This window comes from Ochotona curzoniae, unplaced genomic scaffold, assembly GCF_017591425.1.
Source record: "Ochotona curzoniae isolate NIBS_2020 unplaced genomic scaffold, NIBS_Ocur_1.0 contig_1274, whole genome shotgun sequence".
Lineage (NCBI taxonomy): Eukaryota > Metazoa > Chordata > Mammalia > Lagomorpha > Ochotonidae > Ochotona > Ochotona curzoniae.
In genome coordinates this window covers 32,304,197-32,326,753 of record NW_024465023.1, presented here as the reverse complement: position 1 = coordinate 32,326,753, position 22,557 = coordinate 32,304,197, and the positions used below count along the sequence as shown (strand labels likewise).

At 42.6% G+C, this 22,557-nt stretch overlaps 1 protein-coding gene across 1 annotated transcript in view; it reads right to left on the bottom strand.

The window, feature by feature from the left end:
* OPHN1 (oligophrenin 1) overlaps nt 1–22,557 on the bottom strand; it is a 296,207-nt gene that overhangs the window by 273,121 nt on the left and 529 nt on the right. Inside the window, exon 2 of the mRNA XM_041000958.1 lies at nt 22,267–22,424. Coding sequence (XP_040856892.1) covers nt 22,267–22,420 — 154 coding nt within the window. The 5' untranslated portion in view covers nt 22,421–22,424. The remainder of the gene's footprint in view (nt 1–22,266; nt 22,425–22,557) is intronic.

Sequence of the window (22,557 nt, the reverse complement as noted above, 5' to 3'; positions counted from 1 at the left end):
AGATAAACACAAAGTGATCTGGGGCTAGCATGATCACTCAATAGGCTAATCTTCTGTCTGCAAGTGCTAGCTAGCATTCCAAATGGATGACAGTTAGCGTCCTGACTGCTCCACTTCCCATCCAGCTTCCTGCTTTTGGCCTTGGAAAGCAGCAGAGGATGATCCAAGTCTTTCGGACCTTGTACCCACATGGGAGACCCGGAGGAGACCCTTTGGTTCCTGGGTTCAGATTGGCTGAGCTCTTGCCGTTGTGGCCATTTTAGGACTGAACCAATGGATAGAAGTTTTTCTGTCTCTCTTTTTTTTTTTTTTTTTTTTTGGAAATCTGGTTTCCAATAGAAAAAGTTTTAAACTCATTTAACTTTTTTTTAAAAGAGAGATCTTGCATCTATTGATGTACTTCTAAGATTACTGCAACATCCGGGTATGAGACAGGCTGAAACCAGAAGTCAGGAAGCTCATCCAGGTTTCCCACATCCGTGGCAGGAACACACATGCTCAAGCTATCATCTGCTATTTTCCCAGGTGCATTAGCAGGGAACAGTTCTGAAAGCAGTGTAACCACGACTGAAATGGATACCATGTGGGATTTGGGTATCCGAAATGATGGCTTAATAATTGCCCTACAACACCTGCCCCTGCTTCCAAATTTTTAACGCATCAAAACTACACTAAAGTTTACATGAAGATTCAATAGACTCAGTATAACATCCTCTCCCATGTGAAAACCAATTGGACTACTTAAAGACCATTTTAGGGGCCAATCTCTGGATTCCTAGCTTGATTCTGAACATTGAGATTATTAGAAAACTGACCTTAAACATCCATTTAGTGGTAATGCAATGAGGCAATGATAGTAGTTCCAAGATTCTAATTATACATGCCCAATTAGTTTCTCTAATTATGAACTAATCTGTTGGCTTATAAATAATAAGAAATTAAGCAAGAAAGGCAAAGTTATTTGATACATCCTCTAATCCTTAAGTATCAATCAATATTTCCTATAGGACTGTAGCACTTCAGAAAGAGCTTCAATTTCCATGATCTCATTTGTTTATCAGAATAATCTTGTAGAGTAAACAAGAGAAGTTGTTCTTGATCTCATTTGTCACTTAGGGAAACTGAGGCCCCAAAATGTGACCTGTGCCTACAATTACATGGTTAGCAAACATTTGGCTCTAGCATTCTATTGGCCAGGACCTTTCCACTGAGCTGAAGATCCTCATGAACACACTGGAGTATTATCTCTGGAGAAGATTTTATTGGCTACAATCCTGGCGATAAGGAGATATGAACTGTTTCCAAACACTTTAGGCTCAACAAAATAGTGATCATTTCTAGCCAGGGGATTATAGAATCTTCAAATCAAAATGTCATCTAGGGCCCGGCGCGGTGGCACAGTGGTTAAGGTCCTCGCCTTGCACGCCCGGGATCCCATATGGGCGCCAGTTCTAATCCCGGCAGCCCCACTTCCCTTCCAGCTCCCTGCCTGTGGCCTGGGAAAGCAGTCGAGGACGGCCCAAAGCCTTGGGAACCTGTACCCACATGGGAGACCCGGAAGAGGCTCCTGGCTTCGGATTGGCATAGTATCGGCCCGTTGCGCTCACTTGGGGAGTGAATCATCGGACAGAAGATCTTCCTCTCTGTCTCTCCTCTCTGTATATCCGCCTTTCCAATAAAAAAATAATAAAAATAAAAATAAACTGTATTCATGAAAAAATGTCATCTATAGGCTGCAACAATGCCCTTGCATGTGGAGGGCAATATTCAGACTCCTAAGACACTGTAGACATGCAGAGAAAGGATAACAAATTGACCAACTCAGAGAAGTATTTTAAAATGAGGTGCTATCAGGAAAAGCTCAATTCTTCTACCTGAAAAGATGAGGAATGAGGGTTGAGGGCTGCAAACAGGAATCTGTAAAAATCGCACAGGGTAAAGATACAATGAAACATATTTGTAGGAGTCTAGAAAGACCAGAACTGGGGGGGCTTAATATCTTATAGTGTCCTTTCCTTTTCATGAAAGTGGTAAGAGCTTCTCTTTAAACTGTTTTATGTGTTTTCATTTATTTGAATGGCAGAGCAAGAGAGACTCTTCATCCATGGGCTCACTCCCCAAATTTCCACAACAGCCAGGGATATGTAAAGTCAAAGCCAGGATGCAAGAACTCTGTGTCCTACATGACACATGGGGCCCCAGCACTTGAGTCATCATCACCTGCTGCCTCCCAGGACACATCAACAAGAAGCTGGATCAGAGTACATTAGTCAGGATTCAAATCAACACTTGAATATGCAATGTGGGCTTTGCCAGCAGTGGCTTAACCCAACCGCCCTCCTGCAGTTTCAAATAATCACTTTTCGGATAAATTATATAATGTCATATTTTCACAAAGTAGACTTGGAGAACTTCTTTACTGCAAATTATATAGGTTGGAATTGTAAACAAATTTAAATTAATGTGAGAGCAAGCCATACAGAAATTAGTACATTTTTTCTAGTGATTTTTTTTTTTTTAGAAAGGCAGATTTACAGAGAAAAGAAAAGACAGAAAGAAAGATCTTGCATCTGCTGGTTCAGTCCCCCAGGTGCCCAGAAACAGTCAGAGCTGAGCCGATCTGAAGTCAGGAGCCAGGAGCTTCTTCCGGGTCTCCCAAGTACATGTAGAGTCCCAAGGCTTTGGGCCATCCTCTACTGCTTTCTCAGACCACAAGCAGGGAGCTGGATGGGAAGTGGAGCAACTGGGACATGGTCTGGAGCCCATTTGGGATTCCGGCACATACATGGCGAAGATTTAGTCACTAAGCCATCATACCAGCCCAAGAAATTAGTACTTCTTTAGTCAAATCAGTAATGTGAGGAAAGAGAACTCCTCCTATAAACCTCCTTTTTGCCAATGTCCAAACAAAATCCATGGCTGAATTGATGAAGGTTCTGAATCAAAGTAGTTTATCTAATGCTTTTGAGTCATTTCAGACAAGTATAATGGGTTCCGAGAAAACGTTACTACTACTTATCAAGTTCCTCAAAAAATTGACATGAGAATTACTGCATGACACAGCACTTACATATCTGAGTATATCTTTGTGCTACTATAAGAAAATACCACAGGGACTGGCACTGTGGCATGACGGGTAAAGCCACCACGTACAACACTGGTATCCCATATGGGTGCTGATTGGAATGTGTGACTGTTTCTGTGTTTCTCCTGGGGTTTCTAAGTTACTTAGACAACAACTGGGACACAATGAGAAATTTAAAAAGCAGAGAGCTTTCAGAGACAGGGGACATCTGCATCCTCTGTGAGAAGAATTCTACGCACACCTCCATTTCATGCCCTGTCACTTTAAACCTCAGAAAAACTAGCTTCAAGGCTAGTGTTGTAGCACAGAAGCTTAAACCACTACTTGTGATCCCATATGGGAGTGCAGGTTCAAGTCCTGGCTACTCTGCACTTCTGATCCAGCTCCCTGCTAATGTACCTGAAAAGCAGCAGCACATGGTGGTTCAACTACTGGAATTCCTGGAACCCAGGTAGGAGGAGGTTTGGCTGCAGTTCCTGGCTTCTGGCTTCAGTCTTGCCCAGACACACTACTGCAGCCATTTGGAAAGTAAACAGATGCATGGAAGAGCACAGAGTGTTAATCTGCTAGCAGCAACACTAGCATCCCATACGAACAGTAGCTCACATTCTGGCTGCTCTACTACTGCAGTTTCTGCTCCCTTCTAATGCACCTGTGAGGGCAGAAGAGAGTCCAAGTAGTTGGTCTCCTGCCACCCATATGAGAGATGAAGATTGAGTTCCAGACTCCTAGTTTCAACCTGGTTCAGCCTCATTCACTGTGGCCATTTGGGAAGTGAATCAGTGGTGGGAAAGCTGATATATCTCTTTCTCTTTCTCTCTCTTTCTCTCTCTCTTTCTCTTTCTCTTTCTCTCTCCTTTCAAGTGAATATATCTTTAAAAAAAATAATAACAAGAAGCAGTAACTCATAGCTTGCCAAATACCAATAGGCTTGTTAATAATACCTAGCAAATTTGAACCCTGGTATGTATACCTTCCAAGCCAATGTTCACTCCCACAACATACCACAATGCTAACCTTGCCATACATTTCCTTGCTGATGAACTCAATTTCCTAGATAGATAGTGCATCTGCTAAAATTAAGTTCATTAACTGGAGCCAAGATTATGTCTTTAACCATTTTAGTCCCAAGCATCTGTAGATATATAGCATTTCTTTTTAATAGCAAATTTAATAATTGAAGCGCTGAAGTCCAAAAGTATTTAACACTAACAAACTAATTTATAGTATTCCAGAAAGGACAGGCGTTAATAATGAAAAACATGTATAATACAACAACAACCTAATGCCATTCTTCCACTAGCTCTCATCTGTCTTCAAGTACTTTAGGTAGCAGGAAAAGAGAAGTGTTGGCCCCAGGACCTCCCAGGCCCTTTTCTAACACTGTAATTTGGATTTCTTTGTCCTACTCTCATAAGGGAACCCGGGATTACATTCTAAGCTAAGTTTCAGAGGTTGGTTACCATTTTAGTAAAAGTGCCTAAACAACATAAAGTTTCATCTTACCAAGGCCACATTTTTAAAAGGCCTATTGTCTACGGCCATACCACCCTGAACGTGCCCAATCTCGTCTGATAAAAAAGCCTATTAAGTCATTCTAAAATAATCATACTGAATTTAAATTAACAAAATGATGTTAAGTGATTAGAGTGCACTAAGAAGCAACAGCAGTGCTGAGAGGTGCTCCTTGCTCATAGCAACCCTTTACTTCTAGACCTTGCTGAAATATTATCTGGCCAGTTGAAGAAAGCCTGACTGGGCACCATGCCCTGTGGTGATTTCTGTGGTTCCTGTGCTGTTGCCTTCACTACTTGGTATATTACATCACTGTGAACAATAAAGGGAAGTGCTGTCTGACCGCTTTAAAGAACCAGAAGCTCCCAAATTTGTCAAAGAGAGGGAAAAAAAGGCACTTGTTATTTTAGGCCAAACAATATATCAGAAACCACAGGTTTCTCTGCCAAGCAGAGCTGTCGACTGTTTATACATTACCTAACTGTACAATACACTTTAGGGATTAATATACCAGTTCATAGTACAACACATACAACCCCAATCTAGGGTACTTGAAGAATTTCAAGGAAAATGAAATTAAGGTACATTTATTTTGGTGCAGAAACATTTGCAACTCGTGTATATGAATAAGTCTTCAAAAAGCTAATGAAAATGATTGGAAGAAAAGCAACATACATGGATTTGCAAACACTTCTGGGCCAAAATAAAATTTCCTGTTAATTATATTTTTCATGAATATTTTGAAGTACCACCGTATCATGGTCTTTGTAAAAGACCCCAGAGAATGAGAGGTTCATAATCAAACAGAACGTGATCAAAAAGGATGAATGGTTTCTGCAATGCAAAGCCAATCTGCTTCTGATTGTGCACTAGGGAAAGCAAAATTCTTGGATCTTAATTTCTTGGAGTCAGAGCTGAAATTGCTATCAGGCCCTGGGCTAGGGATGCATCACTGATGATAGGCACTGGTCCATTCAATCAGGAAAATATCTAGTAACCCATTTGGATTGTAAACTATCTGAATCCTAAACCTTGAATACAGATGAGAGAGCAGGCCATTTCCAAAGCCAGTTCCTTGCATACCTCTCTATACAAACCCTGTTGAAGGTGGACACAAAGATGAAGGTCCCAAGAGCACTTTGGGGTGCAATGCCCTGCCCCCATCCAGTAACAGCCAAATAATGTTGCACAGCTCATCTTGGTCTTTGAATATTATTGCTTCTGTTCATGGGACTCAACTTCAATATTTCATTCCAAAAGCCACCAGAGAACTTACAAATGGTGGCTATGCACTTATAAAATGTACAAGGGGTATTTCAAAAGCTTTGTAGAGATATTAATTAAAAGTTAATTTTGGTGCAAAGAAATATTGAAATGAATGCATATGATTTTATGTACTACAAAAAAGAAACTGTTCCCGGAGTGCAAAAAAAAATTAATTCCATTATCCACAACATTTTTGAGGTACGTTCACAGTTATAAAAGTAGTTATTATTGACACAAATAGATGATAGACAGGATTTAGTCATGAGCCATAACATATTCATCCCTAATTTAGTGCAAATGAAGCAAAAACGTTACTATTCCTTGCCCTTATCTCCTCCTCCCTTCTGCCCAGGATACTATCTTATTATTGTTTTGATACAGTTTAGTTGGCACTGGGGTCTCCCTTCCTTCCTCCTCCCCCAAGTTCCCTTCTCTCCCCTATGTTCTCCTCTTCAGTCTCACAATGGGTGTCTTTAGTATATTTTCACAAGTCCATCTTGCTCCTGCTAGAATGTGTCCCAACCATGTAGTGTATTGTCAGTCATTTCGTTGAGCCCATTCTTGTATCCAGGGCCCTAATGAAGGTAAAATGAGGACTAGATCTTCATTATTTAACTAAAAAGTAGAAATGCAGAGACAGGTCTTCCACCTGCTAATCATTCCCATAATGGCCATAACAGACAGGGCTGAGATACGTCAAAACCAGGAGCCAGGAACTCAGTGTGCATCTTCCATATGGGTAGTAGATATCTAAGTACTTGAGTGACCACCTGCTGCCTCCCAGGATGCACATTCATAGGAAACTAGAAGGAGAGGTGGGGCTGGAACCTAGACACTCAGTTATGGAATGCAGATGTTCCAAGCAGGGTCTTCACAATTGCCTCCTGTCCAGGACTTTTGGAAAGGAGCCAAAAGGAAAGGTTAAAAACTTGGGGGGTTTCCCTTTACTCACCAAGACAGAAGCTACTTAGTTTATTTGCAATCATTAAAAATGAAAACTCATTGCTAGCTCATGAAGACATCAGAGATACCCTTTTGTAGTATGCCAATAGGATAACATGTGTTATTAAACATCATGTGATTAACACCTGCTTGGTTCCAAAACTCAGACAGTATCCCATTAGAGACATCAAAGCTGCAGTTGGTCAGCAGTTCTCAGAATAGCTTCAACTATCGAAGGGCTACATTTTAGGAAAGCCAGTCCCCAAAGGCTGCTAAGTCCATAACTTCCCAGCCCCCACACTCCTGGGGCTGTGGTGGGGAGGGAGAACGGAGGGAGGAGAAAGTTTCTTCAGAATAAGAAGACCTGCCAAGCAGCTGCTTCTTCAACCAGTGGCCATTTCAATATGTTTCAATCAGCCAAACCTTGCTAGACTTGTTAGACCTGAAAACATAGCACCAATCACTTTGGTAATAACACCGGACATTGTCCATTGCAAAAACACCTGCTACAGTGGAAATCTCTATAATGGGTTCTGCTCAAAAACCATGCCAATCATCCCCATATTGCCAAGGAAATATTATGTGGGTGAAAGGGACACAAAATAATTAGTCATTAGGACATACCCTATTTTATGGGCCCCACTGAATAATGGCTGCCTCTCAAAGGCATGAGAGCATACGAAAAACTTCAGATCACAAACACAAATATGGCAAGTAAACCATCAGAGTGGGGGGAGGTGACTAGAAAGGTGCTTTCTTTTTAATTTTTATTTTTCATGATACAGTTTCATAGGCTCAGGGATTTCCTCTTTCACCCTCCCCAATGTTTTCCCCTCTATTATTACAACAGGTCCTTCAGCAACAGTCCCAAGTCCATCATCCTGCTATTTAAGTGTATCATGGCATTGTAGGTACAGACAATGGTAGGAAGGTAATTGTAAAGACACAGTAAACCAATATCTCTGAGAGAGTTTCCTCAGATCTCAGAGATGAAAAGAGGTAGAAATAGCTCAGCAGGCACCCCGAGAAGGGAGCATGTTATAGTTTTAGAGAGAGTAGGAAGCAGAAGAAGATAATGTCGGGTAAAGGAACAACAGAGGATTCAGTGCAAAGTTAAGCCAGAAATAGGGTAGAACTCAGGGAAAAACATAACTACAAGGGCAGAGGATCATAAAAGACAATACAGGGTCCAGCACAATGGCTCAATGGCTAAATCCTCAACTTGCAAGCGCCAGGACCCCATGTGGGGGCTAGTTCATGTCCCAGCTGCTCTACTTCCCATTCAGCTCCCTGCTTATGGCCTGGGAAAGCAGTAGAGGATAGCCCAAAGCCTTGGGACCTTGCACCTGCATGAGAGATCCAGAAGGAGCTCCTGGATCCTGGCTTCAGATCAGCTCCAGCTCCAGCTGTTGCAGCCATTTGGAGACTGAACCAGCAGATGGAAGACCTTTCTGTCACTCCGCTCCATAAATCTGATCTGCCTTTCCAATAAAAATAAATAAATCTTGGGAAAAAAGACAACCCAGAGAGACAGGCTTCCAACCCTCCATGCAAGGTGCAGCACTGACCCTTCTACAACAAACCGTAATACAAAGGCATTCCAAAAGTCTGTGGAAAATTACTAAAAATATAAGCTTACCACTTTTGGGGCATAACCTTTTCAAAATGCATATGTAGTTTTTTCATAATACATATATTCCATGAATTCTTTCAAGACCCTAGGTATAGTAGAAAATTTCAAGGAACCAGAAAAAGTAGCAGGATCCCAACTTGCCACAGACTGAGTCTCTGAGTTGAATAACACTGAGCATAGGACTTCATTTCCTGCAACTTCAATTTCCTTATCTGTAAAATGAAGGAATTATTTTTCTACACTTGTTTTACTTGTATAAAAAGGACACTAACAATGATTATCACAAAGGAGTATAAGGTCACGTGGGGTGAAACTAGTGAAGTGAAAAATATGAAGAAGGATATTGCACTGTCATTATTTATATGAAGCATTATTTCCTGTGGCTTTCATTGATATAAGCATCTAATCTCACCTAATGATTAAAGTGGCCTTAAGTGGGGCCCTGCACGATGGCTCAATGGCTAGTCCTCCACCTCCAAACGCCAGGACCCCATATGACCAGTTCATGTCCTGGCTGTTCCAACTCTCATCCAGCTCCCTGCTTGTAGCCTGGGAAAGCGGTGCAAGATGGCCCAACGCCTTGGGACCCTGCACCCATGTGCCAGACCACAAAGAGGATCCTGGCTCCTGGCTTTGGACTGGCTCAGCTCTAGCCATTGCAGCCATTTGGGGAATGAACCAGAAGATGGAAGATCTTATTCTGTCCCTCCTTCTCTCCATAAATCTGCCTTTCTAATAAAAATAAATCTTAAAAAAAAATAAACTGCCAATAAGCAAAATGTGTATATTAGCTCCCAAACTCAATGGTCCTAAATAATTCAGACTACATGATATCTGACCCATCTATGAAATTTTCAGAAGATAAAAGCAAGTGGTTAAAAAATGCATTGTCCTATTTTTCTTCCTTCATATCTAGTTTAGAAAGGGTTATTTTCTAGGCTAAGGATGACCACACCCAAAGTCACATCCTGCACCCATCACCAACATGAGATGTTTTTTTAAATTATTTTTTAGCACCTATTTTGGTTCTACAGACTCCTCTTGGAAAGGCCTCTACCTTAATCTGGACTGTCACCACACCCACAGCCTTCATGGAACAGAACTCAGTTGGTTGGTGAGACCAGAAACTCTACCACAAGCTGCATGCCTCTCAACCCCAGCTGTTACCCACTTCTCCACTTGCTCTGAACACTTGTACTTGTGGCCACTCTTGCTTCTCCACAGAAGGTCCCACAACATCCTCATCATCCATTTACATTCTAAATTGCCTGCTCTTAGGAACAGAGAGGAACTTTTATTCTCTTTCATCATTACTAAGTAGATCAAGGAAATGGGCAACATGGGGAAAACGCTCACAGAATTTAAGCCCTCGCTCCATCACTTTGAGGAAGTACTTCAATCTGCTACACCAGAGTTTCCTCATCTGTGAATTGAAGGTAATAAGACTTTTCTTGCCAGAAGAAGCTATTAAATGTATGTTAAAGTGTCTTGTGCACTAGGAAATACTTTGTGACCAGTTGTTCATCCTCCTATCACACATCAACAGCCCACTTCCAGGACATTAGTCAGTCTGAGTGAGGTCATATTCACACATTCCAACCTTGTTGCTCAATGCGAACACTGCCATACCTAACATGCAAATCCATTTGTGTTAGAGCTACTTCTTCCTCAATCATAAACAGATTCTCTAAATTCTTCATAATTGACTTGGGGCAAAAAAAAGAGACTCCATCAACATATTTCCAAATGTGTGTGGGAAAATGGCATGAGAAGGTAAGTTTAGCAATACAAAAAAAAGCTTGGAATATATTCAATAGTTTTTTTTTCACAATATGCATTTTTCCACGAAATTTTTGAAGACACCTCATATTACACGTGGTTGGTGTCTTGATCGACTATTTCATCAAGCTTTAACCAGATGAAGGTTAATCCAAAAAGCAAACAAACAAACAAACAAAAAAAACTACAACAATCATGCCAAAGTTCCCTTGACTTTCCCCCACTCCACTCCTGCAGGTCTGTAAGGTTCAGTACTTGGCTACATTTGAGCCAACTCTGGAGACGCATTTTTGACAAGAGTAATACCTTGTCAAAAACAGCCATTTTCTTTTACAAGCTAAGGTGATCCTTGACAAAAACCCTTAGGATCAACAAAGAAAAGTTGGTGAAGGGCGGTATTTTCCTGAAACACAGTGGCATCACACAAGTGCTCACGATGGGAAATACTTTATATGTCAACAGCCATTTGGATGTTTATAGCATCACTCATGGCCCATACAAAATGATCAACTTAAAAATTAGCCTGCTGAGCCCAGCACAGTAACCTAGTGGCTAAAGTCCTCAACTTGTACACGCCAGGATCCCATACGGATGCCAGTTCTAATCCCAGTGGTCCTGCTTCCCATCCAGCTCCCTGCTTGTGAACTGGGAAAGCAGTCAAGGGCAGCCCAAAGCCTTGGGACCCTGCACACATGTGGGAGACCCAGAAGAGGCTCCTGGCTCCTGGCTTCAGCTCAGCTCAGCTCCGGCCCTTACGACCAGTTGGGGAGTGAATCAGTGAACACAGAAGATCTTCCTCTCTCTCTCCTCTTCCCTATATACCTGACTTTCCAATAAAAATAAATAAATCTTTTCTAAAATTTAGCCTGCTACAGATTTACTGAATTTCAAGTCTTGCCTGTGGCTACCCTGACAGAGCTGGGTCAAATGACTGGCTGGACATCCCCCACCTACAGTGGGTTCCATTCTGATTTTGCATTTAACTAGCTCCGTCATTTTGGACAATGAGCATCCCTGCTTAAGTCTGTTTTTTCATTCAAAATAGCAAAGAGTTCAATGAATGTTCTCTGCCCTGCCCTTTGGACTCTCTGGCTCCATTTCCAGCTAGATATTGCCGATTGCACAAAAAACAAAGAGAACGATTACGCAGCATCTGCTCTGCACAAAGGAAAAGCAAACCAAAATGCCAAGAAGGCCTGGATTTCCCTCCCCTTCCATTCTGCCAGTGCAGCCACAGAATCCTGGCTGAGCTGCTGGCCAATCAGCACACTGGCAATGCTTGCTGTCCCATTCGGTACCATTACAGTACAATCGTCCCTAAACACTAAAGAAGGATTCGAGAAAACAAATATCTCCAGAGTAGCCAAACAGGGAGAGATAACAGTATTTCACACATTTAAGAACAGGAGAAATGCAGCCCATTGGTGACGGTGGCAGGGACATTTTCGTTACAGCCCTCTAGGATTTTTTTCCCCTACTCTAAATAAAAATTGTAAGGGGCATCTATAAAACACCTCCATGGCTTATTACCCAGGCACCCACCCCACCCACCTCTCCCCCATCAAACACACACACACACTCCTAATGAATTCAGGATTAGTCTCCAGCTGTCAACTGCCACATGCATAATACATATTTTTCCAATCATGGGGCAAGCATTTTCCACGACAGCCTGGCCCTGGAAAGAGAGTTGGAAGCTGCAGCATGGCCCTCCTGCTTCTGAGAAGTCCTTAATGAAAACCTTTTGCAAAGGACCGCCTTGAAGTTCCTAATATGGTACTACAGTGCTGAGTCTACTGCTTGCCACTTGTGAGAAATTCCATGCTGCCTTAGGACAAAAATAATTTGAGGCAGGACTTTGTCACCCGTTAGTAATGCCACACATTTCCCAATATATACTACTCACTGCACAAAAAGCAGCTGTTCGTCATAAGAGTTCGACAGATGAGCCAAGAGGGGAGGCCTCTGAACTGCCCAACCCAAGAGTGGAGGCTCTTGGGGCAGGAAACAAAGAGGACAGGTGTCACACCACTAAGATGCATTGTCCTGCTGGTATGACAAAAACAAAAGGAACATACAACTAATCCTAATTAAAATGGGGCAAACTGTTGAACAGGGAAACCACCTGATCCCAGTCATAATGGAGCAAAGAACTAAAGGAAACATTCCACTCACTTTTTTTTTTTCTATTGTCAACTTCAACATTTAAAATAAAAGCTTCCCCGGCTCCAATGAGAACACCTACAGGGTAAACACACGGTATCTGCATCAGAAAATGGTGCACAAAGAGCTATGGACACTGAAAGTAGGAAATCTGACTCTGGTCCCAAACGGGTCGCTAGTTCTAGGTCCCTACAGCGGAAATCCTCTCTTTGGTGCACTTTGACCTGGAAATAAACCTAATGAAGCATATGCAAAATTTTCAACAGAAAATTCTACTCCTGTGACCTACAAGAAAGAGCCAAGGAAGACGCGGGGCATGTAACACAACCATTTCTATTGCTCCAAGCACAATGGTCTTCTTTTTTCTAAACAGCTGTGAGATGTAACTCACTTATATAACATTCATTCATTTAAAAGTATAATAAAACGGGTTTCACTATTCTCACAGAATTATACAACCCATCATCAGAACAACGATGCAAAAATAAACCCCTTAGAGTCACAACGCATGTGTCACAACACATACTAAACCTCTACCACCAAGCTGAACACATCTGCCTCTCCAGATATTTCATTTGAAAAAAATCAGGAGCAGGGAGAAAGGTTGTACAGATAACAGTGTATCCTCAGCACAGTGTCACAGGAGGTGGAGAGTGGTGAGCCAGGAGCTAGGGCTACAGAGACCATGGTGGAAATCTACCATAAGAACCCAGACCTGGAACTCACTGGAGGGAATTAGCTGCAAACAAAGAGCCATGTTCAAACTACAATAAGTAAAATCGAATTGTAGACCTGTGGGTGACAGAGCGTAGAAATCTGCCCCAAGGAGAAGATTCTGCTAACTGGAAGTAAAATGACCAAGAGCAAAAGAAGAGACAAAGGCACAATGAATATTACTGAAGACTCCCCTGCAAAGGAGCAAAACCATTTGCCAACCTCAGAGTTCACTGAGGAAGACATCGAGAAAATAGGAGATACAGAATTCAAAACACTTGTTACAAAACTTATCAACAATGAGCAGCATGTAAAGCAGGCATTCAAGGAGTTTAAGGCATATGTCACACTGGAAATGAATCCAAAGAAAGCTGATATATCAGAAATGAAGAACACAGTGGAGCAAATTAAAAGTGCAGTGGAGAGTCTCCAAAGTAGAATGAAGGAGGCAGAACAAGTTTACAATTCTGCCTTAACTTGAACTACAGCTCAGATACTTTCAGCTCAAGTCTTCTCTGAATATATGTACAGTCCTGAACATGTGTGTTGTATGACCTTCAAATTCCCAGGAATATGTCAGAGATATTTAAAACCCCCTGTGAATACTTCATTTCCCAGTCCTACCTTTCATGGCTTGGCCAGGCTCTTATATACCTTGACTGGTCTAAGTATCAGGGAACTGTAGTGTTTAAACATCTTCAGGGTTGGGCCTGTATCCTAGCAGTTAAGATGTTGCTTAAGACAAGATCTCCCATTATCAGAGTGCCTAAACTGAACACCTGGCTCCAATTGCCGACTCCAGCTTCCGGCTACTACTCACGCTGGGAGGTACTGGTGATGGTTAAAGTGATCAGTGGTTCCTGCCATAAACAAGGATTGACTTCCTGGCTCCTGGATTCGACCCCACCCACTAGCAAAAACTGCAGGCAGGTCAGCACAACAAAGGTTCAACTAGTTAATCCTCCCCCTTCAAGCACACGGATGTCATGTGGGTATAGGTTCATGTCCCAGCTGCTCCACTTCCCATCCAGCTCCCTGCTTGTGGCCTGGGAAAGCAGTGGAGGACAGGCCAAAGCCTTGGGACCCTGCACCTGCATGGGAGACCCAGAAGGAGCTCCTGGATCCTGGCTTCAGATCAGCTCCAGCTCCAGCTGTTGTGGGAGACCTGGAAGAAGCCCCTGACTCCTGACTTTGCTTTAGATGGGCTTAACTCCAGCCACTGTGAACACTTGCGGAGTGAACTGGCAGATGGAGGGTCTTGCTCCCTACATCTCGTTCTCTCCGTAAATCTGCCTTTCCAATAAAAATAAATATGTTTAAAAAAAAAAAAAACTGCAGGCATTTGGGGAGTAGAGCAGCAGATGGGGCTATCTACTTATCTACCTCTCTGTCTCAAGTAAATAAACACTGGCACAGGGCTTTTCCCATTCAGCTAGCTGTAACATCAGGTGAAATCAGGAGAAGCCGTGTAAATAAGGGCTTTTCCAAGAAGCTATGGGACAGGCCTAACAGTGACACAGCTCTTCCCACAGAAAGTTTTGCCGAGCCAGATCTTCCGGGTGCTGCAACTCTACAAGTTTTCACAGCTCCTATTGGTACGAAAGTCGCTGGTTTTTGGAGCTCTCAATAGCTGCAGAGAATAGAAAGCAGAGTGCATTAAAATGCCACAGCTCTGCTGCTCTAGAGACTCAACAGTTTTTCATCAATAAACACTCTGAGGAGTAGTGTGAACAATTGTTAAGTTTTCTACAGTTCCAAAAGGGTTGAATTTGCCTATAATGGAGCCCATTGGGGGAAGACTTTTTAAAGAATAGACAAAGCACTGACAATTTCTGCCTCTGTGGTGGAGAACTGGAATCATATTCCTACGATACCTGCCGGAATAATTTTAATATTCTTAACACCTAGCTGTTACTCCGTGCTTCTGAGCCAGATTCATAGTAACATACCTGGGAGGCAGTGGATGAAGCTCTAACCTTTGAGTTCCTACCACTCAGGTGGGAGACCCAGTCTGGGCTGTAGAATCCAGGCTTTGGCTTGGCCTGGTGCGCAGACATTTGTGAAGCAAACCAAAGGAAAGAAGATTCATTCTCTCGCTCTCTTCATCTCTCTCTCTTCCCTCTCCTCTCTCTCTCTCTCTCTATGTGTGTGTCCTCTCTCTGTTACTCTAGTTTTCAAATAAATATCTCTTAAAAAAAAAACACACAGATGTTTTAAGTTTCCCCAAAGGCCCTATGAGATATGCTACATCCTATCTGTTTCAGAGAAACTGCCCATTCTACTTGAATGGTCCTCATTAGCAAGACCATTAAAACTAACAAGGTAGTAAAACAGGTCTCTGTACCTTAGGAAGTCTCCCTCCTTCGCGCAGTCTGCTTTCCAACAGACAGCTGTGTCTTCCTTAGGGAGCGCCCTCAGCCCCTCCCCCAACAAATCTCTATTTCCTAATATCCAGAATATAGACTGTGCCTTAAACTTCCTCTTTATACTTCCTAAGAAATTACTGAAGCCGCTCGTTGGCACATGTTCCACGAGGGCAGCCTTATTCATCACTGTTACCCCAACCTCCAGGACAGTGCCTGCCACAGAGTGGGTGCCGAATAGATCTTCTGGAATTAAACTGTACGGCCTTGACATTGCCCGAGCCTGGTGAAGCGTCACAAGGGACCACACGAGAAAAAAGAAAAATTCGCTCTAGATTTCCAGGATACTCCCCAGGAAAATTGTGCATATTTCCAGATCTTCATGAGCTTTCAGGAAATCTCAGTAGTAGCTGATTAGAGAAACAGATGCCAGATTAAACAAAAGGTTTTGGCCATGCTTTTTTTTTTTAAAAAAAAAGGGGGGGGGGTATAAAAAAATAAAGCTGAAACGTAATTTTCCTTCATCACTCTTAAATCTAATTGGAAAAAAAAAGTTTGTTTTTTTTTTTTTTTTAAAGATTTATCTATTTTTCTTGCAAAGTCAGATATACAGAGAGGAATGACAGAGAGGAAGATCTTCCATCCGTTGTTTCATTCCCCAAGCGGCCACAATGGCTGGAGCTGAGCTTATCCGAAGCCAGGAGCTTCTTCCGGGTCTCCCACAGAGCTGCATTGTCCCAAGGCTTTGGGCTGTCCCAAGGCTTTGGAGCTGGGTGGGAAGTGGGGTGGCTGGGACACTAACCGGTGACCACATGGGATTCCAGCACATTGCAAGGCAAGGACTTTAGCTGCTAGGCTACTGCACCAGGCCCATTTTTTCTTAATGGCATGTCAAATTAAAATATTCCCTACTCCAACTGAGCACCATCCACCATTCCTAACAAACGGTATCTTACAAATGGCCACACTAAAAGGCCATTTGTTACAGAATCCAGTGATGCTTTCCCAGAAATTGCTACCTGAAGTCTCTTGTGTTCCATTTTTCTTAATTCATTACTCTAAGTTTCGAAGATCAATAGACCTGAATCATCAAGCCCAGGGATTTCAAGCTGATTAAATCCATCCAGTCCAAGAAAATGTTGTTATTTATTGACTGCAACTTTCTTAATCTGTTTGTCTATTTTGCAAATTGAAGCTACAGAGAGAGAGGGGTCTCCCATCCACCGGTTCACTCCCCAGGAAGCGGCAATGGCTACAGATGGGAAGGCCAAAGTCAGGAGACAAGAGCTTCATTCAGGTCCCTCATGGGTGGCAGAGACACTTGTGCCATGTTCTGCTGCTTTCCCCAGGCCAATCACAGGCAGTTGGATCAGAAGTGGAGCTGCCAGCACCGTAGGCAGCAGTGTTACTCGCTACATCACAATGCCAACACAGGTGGCACAATTTAGGTTTGTTTTTATTTTTTTTTAATGAAGAAAGGGCTGTTATATTTTAATTCACAAAACTCTAGCTCTACTAACCCACCTTCACAACTTTAAGCTTTTCTGTTTTCTATTTTGCCTCTTCCAGTGTTTGAGCCTGCCATCCCTGAGGCCAAAGTAGGAACAACTAATAGTACAACTAATAGTACACCAAGGGAAAAAGAAAAACCAACAGAATTGCATTCCAGCCTTTCAGGATAACTCACTCCCCCAGAGTTCCAGAACCTATCTGTTTTTAGATACTTTCTATGCCAGCCAAGCTAAGACATTTTTTAAAAAATATTTTTACATGGTTAAAAAATTCAAAGAATACTTTTTCATCATATATGAAAAATATGTGATGTTCATAATTCAATGTCAATAAAAGTTGTATTGAAACTCAGTCGCTCCTTCTTACAAAAATGACAGAGTTGAGTAGCTACCACAGACTGTATGGATCTTGAAGTCTAAAAATTGACTATATGAGTCATGATAGACAAGGTTGACGGCCTTCTGACCTATATCAAACAAAACGTAAAGCTTCAAAATAATTGCTAAGAAATCCTAAATATTTGTTTGAGATGTCTTATACCATACACATCATTCTCAGAAGAATGTTCCAAGGCCCAGCATGGTGGTTTAGTGGGTAAAGCCGCCACCTGTAGCATCACCACCTATGAGCAACAGTTCAAATCTCAACTGCTCTACTTCTAATCCAGCTTCCTCCCTGGAAAGGCACCAAAGGATGGTCCAAATCCTTGGACTCCTATACCCACATAGAAAACCTGTACCTGTTAGAAGCTCCTGGCTCCTTCCTTTGCACTAGCTCAGCTCTGGCAGATATGGCCATTTGAGAAAAGATTCTCTCCATTTTATATGCATCATGCGTACTACATAAATGCCGTGTTGTCAATGTGGATTTTACAGTAAAATAAGCATCGCCTTCGGAATTAAGTTTAAATGCCGATCCAGACCCTCTCCTTATTAGCTGAAGAATGTTCACTCCTCTCAACTTCAGTTTTCTCTTTCATAAGCTAGAAATAATCATTCTTATCTCATGAAACTGCTACCCAATGTAATGCCTGGCACATGGGAACAGCTAAGCCAGTAATAAGTGTTAATAATTCTGGCCAACTCTAATGTTACTTCCTCCATTAGTTTGACTCTCCCTCTAATGTCACATATGATGGCACTCACCTATTCCACAATATTGGCTTTGATCTTTTATTAATTTCCATGACAATAATTTCTACCTGGGTTTCATTTCTTTTACTAGCCAAAGAACTTCTTCGGGGTAATATCCATAACACATTATATGTCTGTCTGCCATTCTGCCATTTGAACAGTGGTCTGCACACAGTAGGTACACAAGTATTTATTGAATGAACACTATATGTTCACATAAAGCTTATTAGGAGTCTCATGTTGCCTGGGAATAAAACCAGGGGCCACGTCACTTGTTCTGAATGATGCCTGGCCTCAGTGTTCAGCAAACACTCAAACAGCATCAGGGACTAAAACAAAACTGCCAATGCCAACAACAACAACAAAAAAAAAATCAGCCACCTTTCAGAGTGATGGTACTTTTATTTTGCATTAGGTTTAAGTCATCTTGCACTCTGAAAATTATGAATATATTTTGTTTAACAGATGGGGGAGAGAAACTGTTTTCCTAAGATAGACACGTGCAATATCATTCATATCAATGACCCATAAGCAAGCTTAAGTAACCTGAAATATTCAAGCAGGACCTACATTTTTCAACAGTTAATCATCACACACAGCTGTGATGAAAACCTTATCTAGAGCTCTGTACAAAATCAGACACAAGACAGCAGGCACTTGGCACAGCGGTGAGGACTAGCATATCCCAACTACGAAGTGACTGGGTTCCTTTCCCCTACTCCAGCTCCTAATGCCAGTGTCTTGCTAAGGGACTTCCCAGGACACAGCTGTAAATGAATTGGGTCCCACTCACCAACATGAGAGACCTGGGCTGAGTCCCTGGCTCCTTATTTTAACTTAGGACATTGCAAGCATTGGGGGAGTAACAAAGTGGATGCAACCTCTCTCTCACCGCTTGGTGTTGTCTCTCCCTGTTTCTCTGTCACCCAAAGAAATAAATTAGAAAAATTAAAGGACTAGAATGTTCAATAACTTTTTTAGAAAAGAATCAGGCACTGGCAGGAGGTTGAGCTGCCACTTGGAATGCTAGCATTCCCTGGCACCGAATCAGAGAGCTAATTCAAGTTCGCTGGGGCCATTTGGGGAATGAACAGGCAATGGAAGCACTCTCTCTCCCTCTCTCAAAAAAAAAAAACAAAAAACATACATATGTTTAAATTAATTAACTATTTTTTTAAAAAATCAGATTCAAGCAGGCTAAAATGTAAAATGGAGTTCCACTGTGGACTCAATTTTTGGCTGATTTTTGCAATTTTGGTGTACCAAATCTTAGTGGTTCCTAGAAATACTACCTCTCCGATTCGCCAGTCACATTAATTAGTTAAATAAAATGGTCCTAATCATTCTTCCTGCCTTTCACTGCCAGGTTCCAAATTTCATGATCCAGATGCATGAATACAAAACTCAATTCTGAGACATGCCAATGTAGGGCACAACATTTTTGCAGAAGAACACAGTCAAAAAAAAAAAAGAATTCTCTGCTTCTATCATCTATTTATGTATTTGCCTTCTACAACCTTCTACAAATTCATACATTCACAAACAGATATACCAATAACCCAAAGGTACGCGAATATCGTCAACAACTTACATTGATTAGCCATGCCCATTTATTTAACAAAGCACTTTCATAATCCACCAATTTCTTAGGGCCTCCAACCACCCTGGGAGGTGGGCATATGATTACCCCCATTTCACAGATGATGTAATTTGTGCTGGATTCCAAGATGGGAAAGCTAAGCAGGAAACCCAGGGCTTCTAGTTCTGACTCTTTCCATCTGCACAAAGCAAGTACACACCTTTGTTTGGCTTCCACCCTCCTGCCTCCCAGCAAGTGGCCCAGCTGGCTCAGTGTGAGGAAGTAGAGTGGGAGTATAAACATTACTGTGGTCAAGACAGTGGGAAACATCCCGCCTTCACCCCTAGCTACTTAGGTTTTTCGAATGCATGCAATTTAAGAGGAAAGAAATGCAGTGCGGGTTAGCTGCTGAGTTCAATTTCCTACCTGTCCTATTTTGGGCTTTGTCTGTGTACTCAGAAAACCACCCCACGAACAGCCCCCTTGGCCCAGAACATCTCTTGGATCTTTGCCCATGTGGTAAAGTTTGGGCCTGCTTAATTGCTGACTCTTAATATTTTTAGTCTTACAAAAAAAAAAAAAAAAAAGGAAGAGGGGCCAGCATTTTGGTGTAGTGAGTTAAGATGCTGCCCACAGCAGTTGCATCCCATATGGGCGCAGGTTCAAGACCTGACTGCTAGACTTAAATCCAGCTCCTCGCAAAAGTGCCTGGGAAAGCAACAACCCCATACGCCTGAGCCCCTGCCCACATGTAGGAGATTGGGAAAAGGCTCCTGGATCCTGGTTCTGTTCAGGCCCAGACTCAACCATTGTAGACATTTGTGGAGTGAGCCAGCAGATGAAAGATATTTCTCTCTCTCTCTTTCTCTCTCTCTCCATCTCCCCTTTGCAGTGTATGTCTATGTGTATAAAACTTTGCCTTTCAAATTTTACAAAGCAAAAGCAAAAGAAATAAAAAGCACTACTTATCCCTAGCTTAGAAAATATTTACCTATCTCCAAATGATATTTCTTACAAATCTAGCACAAACATTTCAGGCTCTCCATGCATTTGAAGCAGGCACTCCCTTCCCAGAGCTTATACTAAACTTCATTTGCTGCACCAAGCAGCTTGAAGTCATAAGTCAGCAACAACAAGCAGGAACATCCCCCTGCCCCTTTTCCTTTCAGAGAACCCTTAGCTCTCTATTTTTGTGCCAAGAGATGCCTATTCTTAACCCCTCAGTGACCTCTATTGAGTGGAGACACACTCCAAAGCCTGAGCTAATCAGTCTCCAGTAAAAGGCATTTCCAGTGCCCCCTAGGCAAGGTGCTACCAGGAATTCTCTTGGGGTGGCCACCACATGCCAAACCATTACATATTCAAACCCAATCAAATGACCCATGAAAACACAGACAGCTTGTCTAGGCAGACCCAAGATGAACAGACAACATGTGCGAGGCATATATAGGCTTGAAGGGGAAGAAGCACTACACAAGAAACAGCAGCCAGCACTGCGGCATCTAAGGCTTTCCTCCTTGCTTTGGGCTGGCTGCAACAGCCTTCTGAAGTTCCCCACACAGTACCCACACTCAGCCTTTGGGCAATAGATCCACTCAGAACTGTAAGACATGACACACGAGCCAGTGACTCGAACTTTATTTTTCACCATCCTCTTACAGCTGAGGAGAGAAAAAAATTAATTATCACCCCACCCAATCATTAACCCTCCATTCTTCTGGTTATACACTTTGACACAAAGGGTTGGCTTGCTTTCCCTCTGATAGGGGATGTTTATTATTCTTTTACTCCAAGCTTCTTGCCAAGCAGCAGAATTAAAACCTCCACACACCAGGTGAAGGGGCGGGGAGGGTCAGGGAGAATCCTCCAGCTAAGTGAGCAGTGACCACCAGAAAAAGCAATCTAGGTAAGATTAGCACAGCATGTGCCAACTGTGGCTGTACTCCCTCAGTATGTGGCTCTTCCTGCCAAGGAGTAAGCAAGTCTTTGTTCCACGCTTCAGCAGAATTCAGAGATACAGCCAGACATCCAATACCCCTGAGTTCGACTGACCTTGATCCAAACCACAGCTCACTATATTAAAGAAGAAAAAAAAAATCACTAGAGCAAAGGTGCTTTCTTTAGAAAAGAACTTACCATGGGGAATTTTTTCCCTGCCTGCACAATAATCTGTAGCAACTGGCGGCTAGAACAAAACCATTATTCAAGCTGCTGGCCTAAATTCCCAATTCTCTAGGAAGTGCTGGAACGTGGATGTCACCTTGCCCCATCGGAGGGTGTCCAATATGTCTCACAGTACAGACTGTCTTTCTGGGTGAACGACCATCTGCCAAGTCCAAGTAATAGCAGAGCAAGAGGGTTCCCAGCACAGCTACACATCAAGAATCCCAAGCAAAAACTCAAAGTTCTAGTGGCACCTAGCAGTTTCCAGTTCTACCAATCCTGCTCCTGCAAAGTCAAAGACCCAACTGCCTCAGACACCAGAGATGGGAGTCACCCCGAATCCTCCCTCGGTGCAGAAAGGGTAAAAGGCCAGAGGCAACTGGCTCAGAAAAACAGTGGCTTCAAAGCCGTCCACTTACTTCTCATAGCGCTGATAAGCGCATTGCCGTCTTTGATCACGTCTTTGATGAATTTATTGGTCCTCTCCAGCTCCTGCTCGTAACACTTGAGCCTCTCGCGGAAATCGGGGCTGTCCAAGTAGCAGTCGCTGAACTCCAGCGGAGGATGCCCCATACTTCTGACAGGGAGTTAGGAGGAGAGAGGAAAGACACAAAGACCCGGAGCATCAGTGACATAATAGTCGGGATAGACGTGGTGGGTGAACCCCCAGACCCACTTAAAGGGAAGTCCTAGCCTCCCTCCCTTTAGGA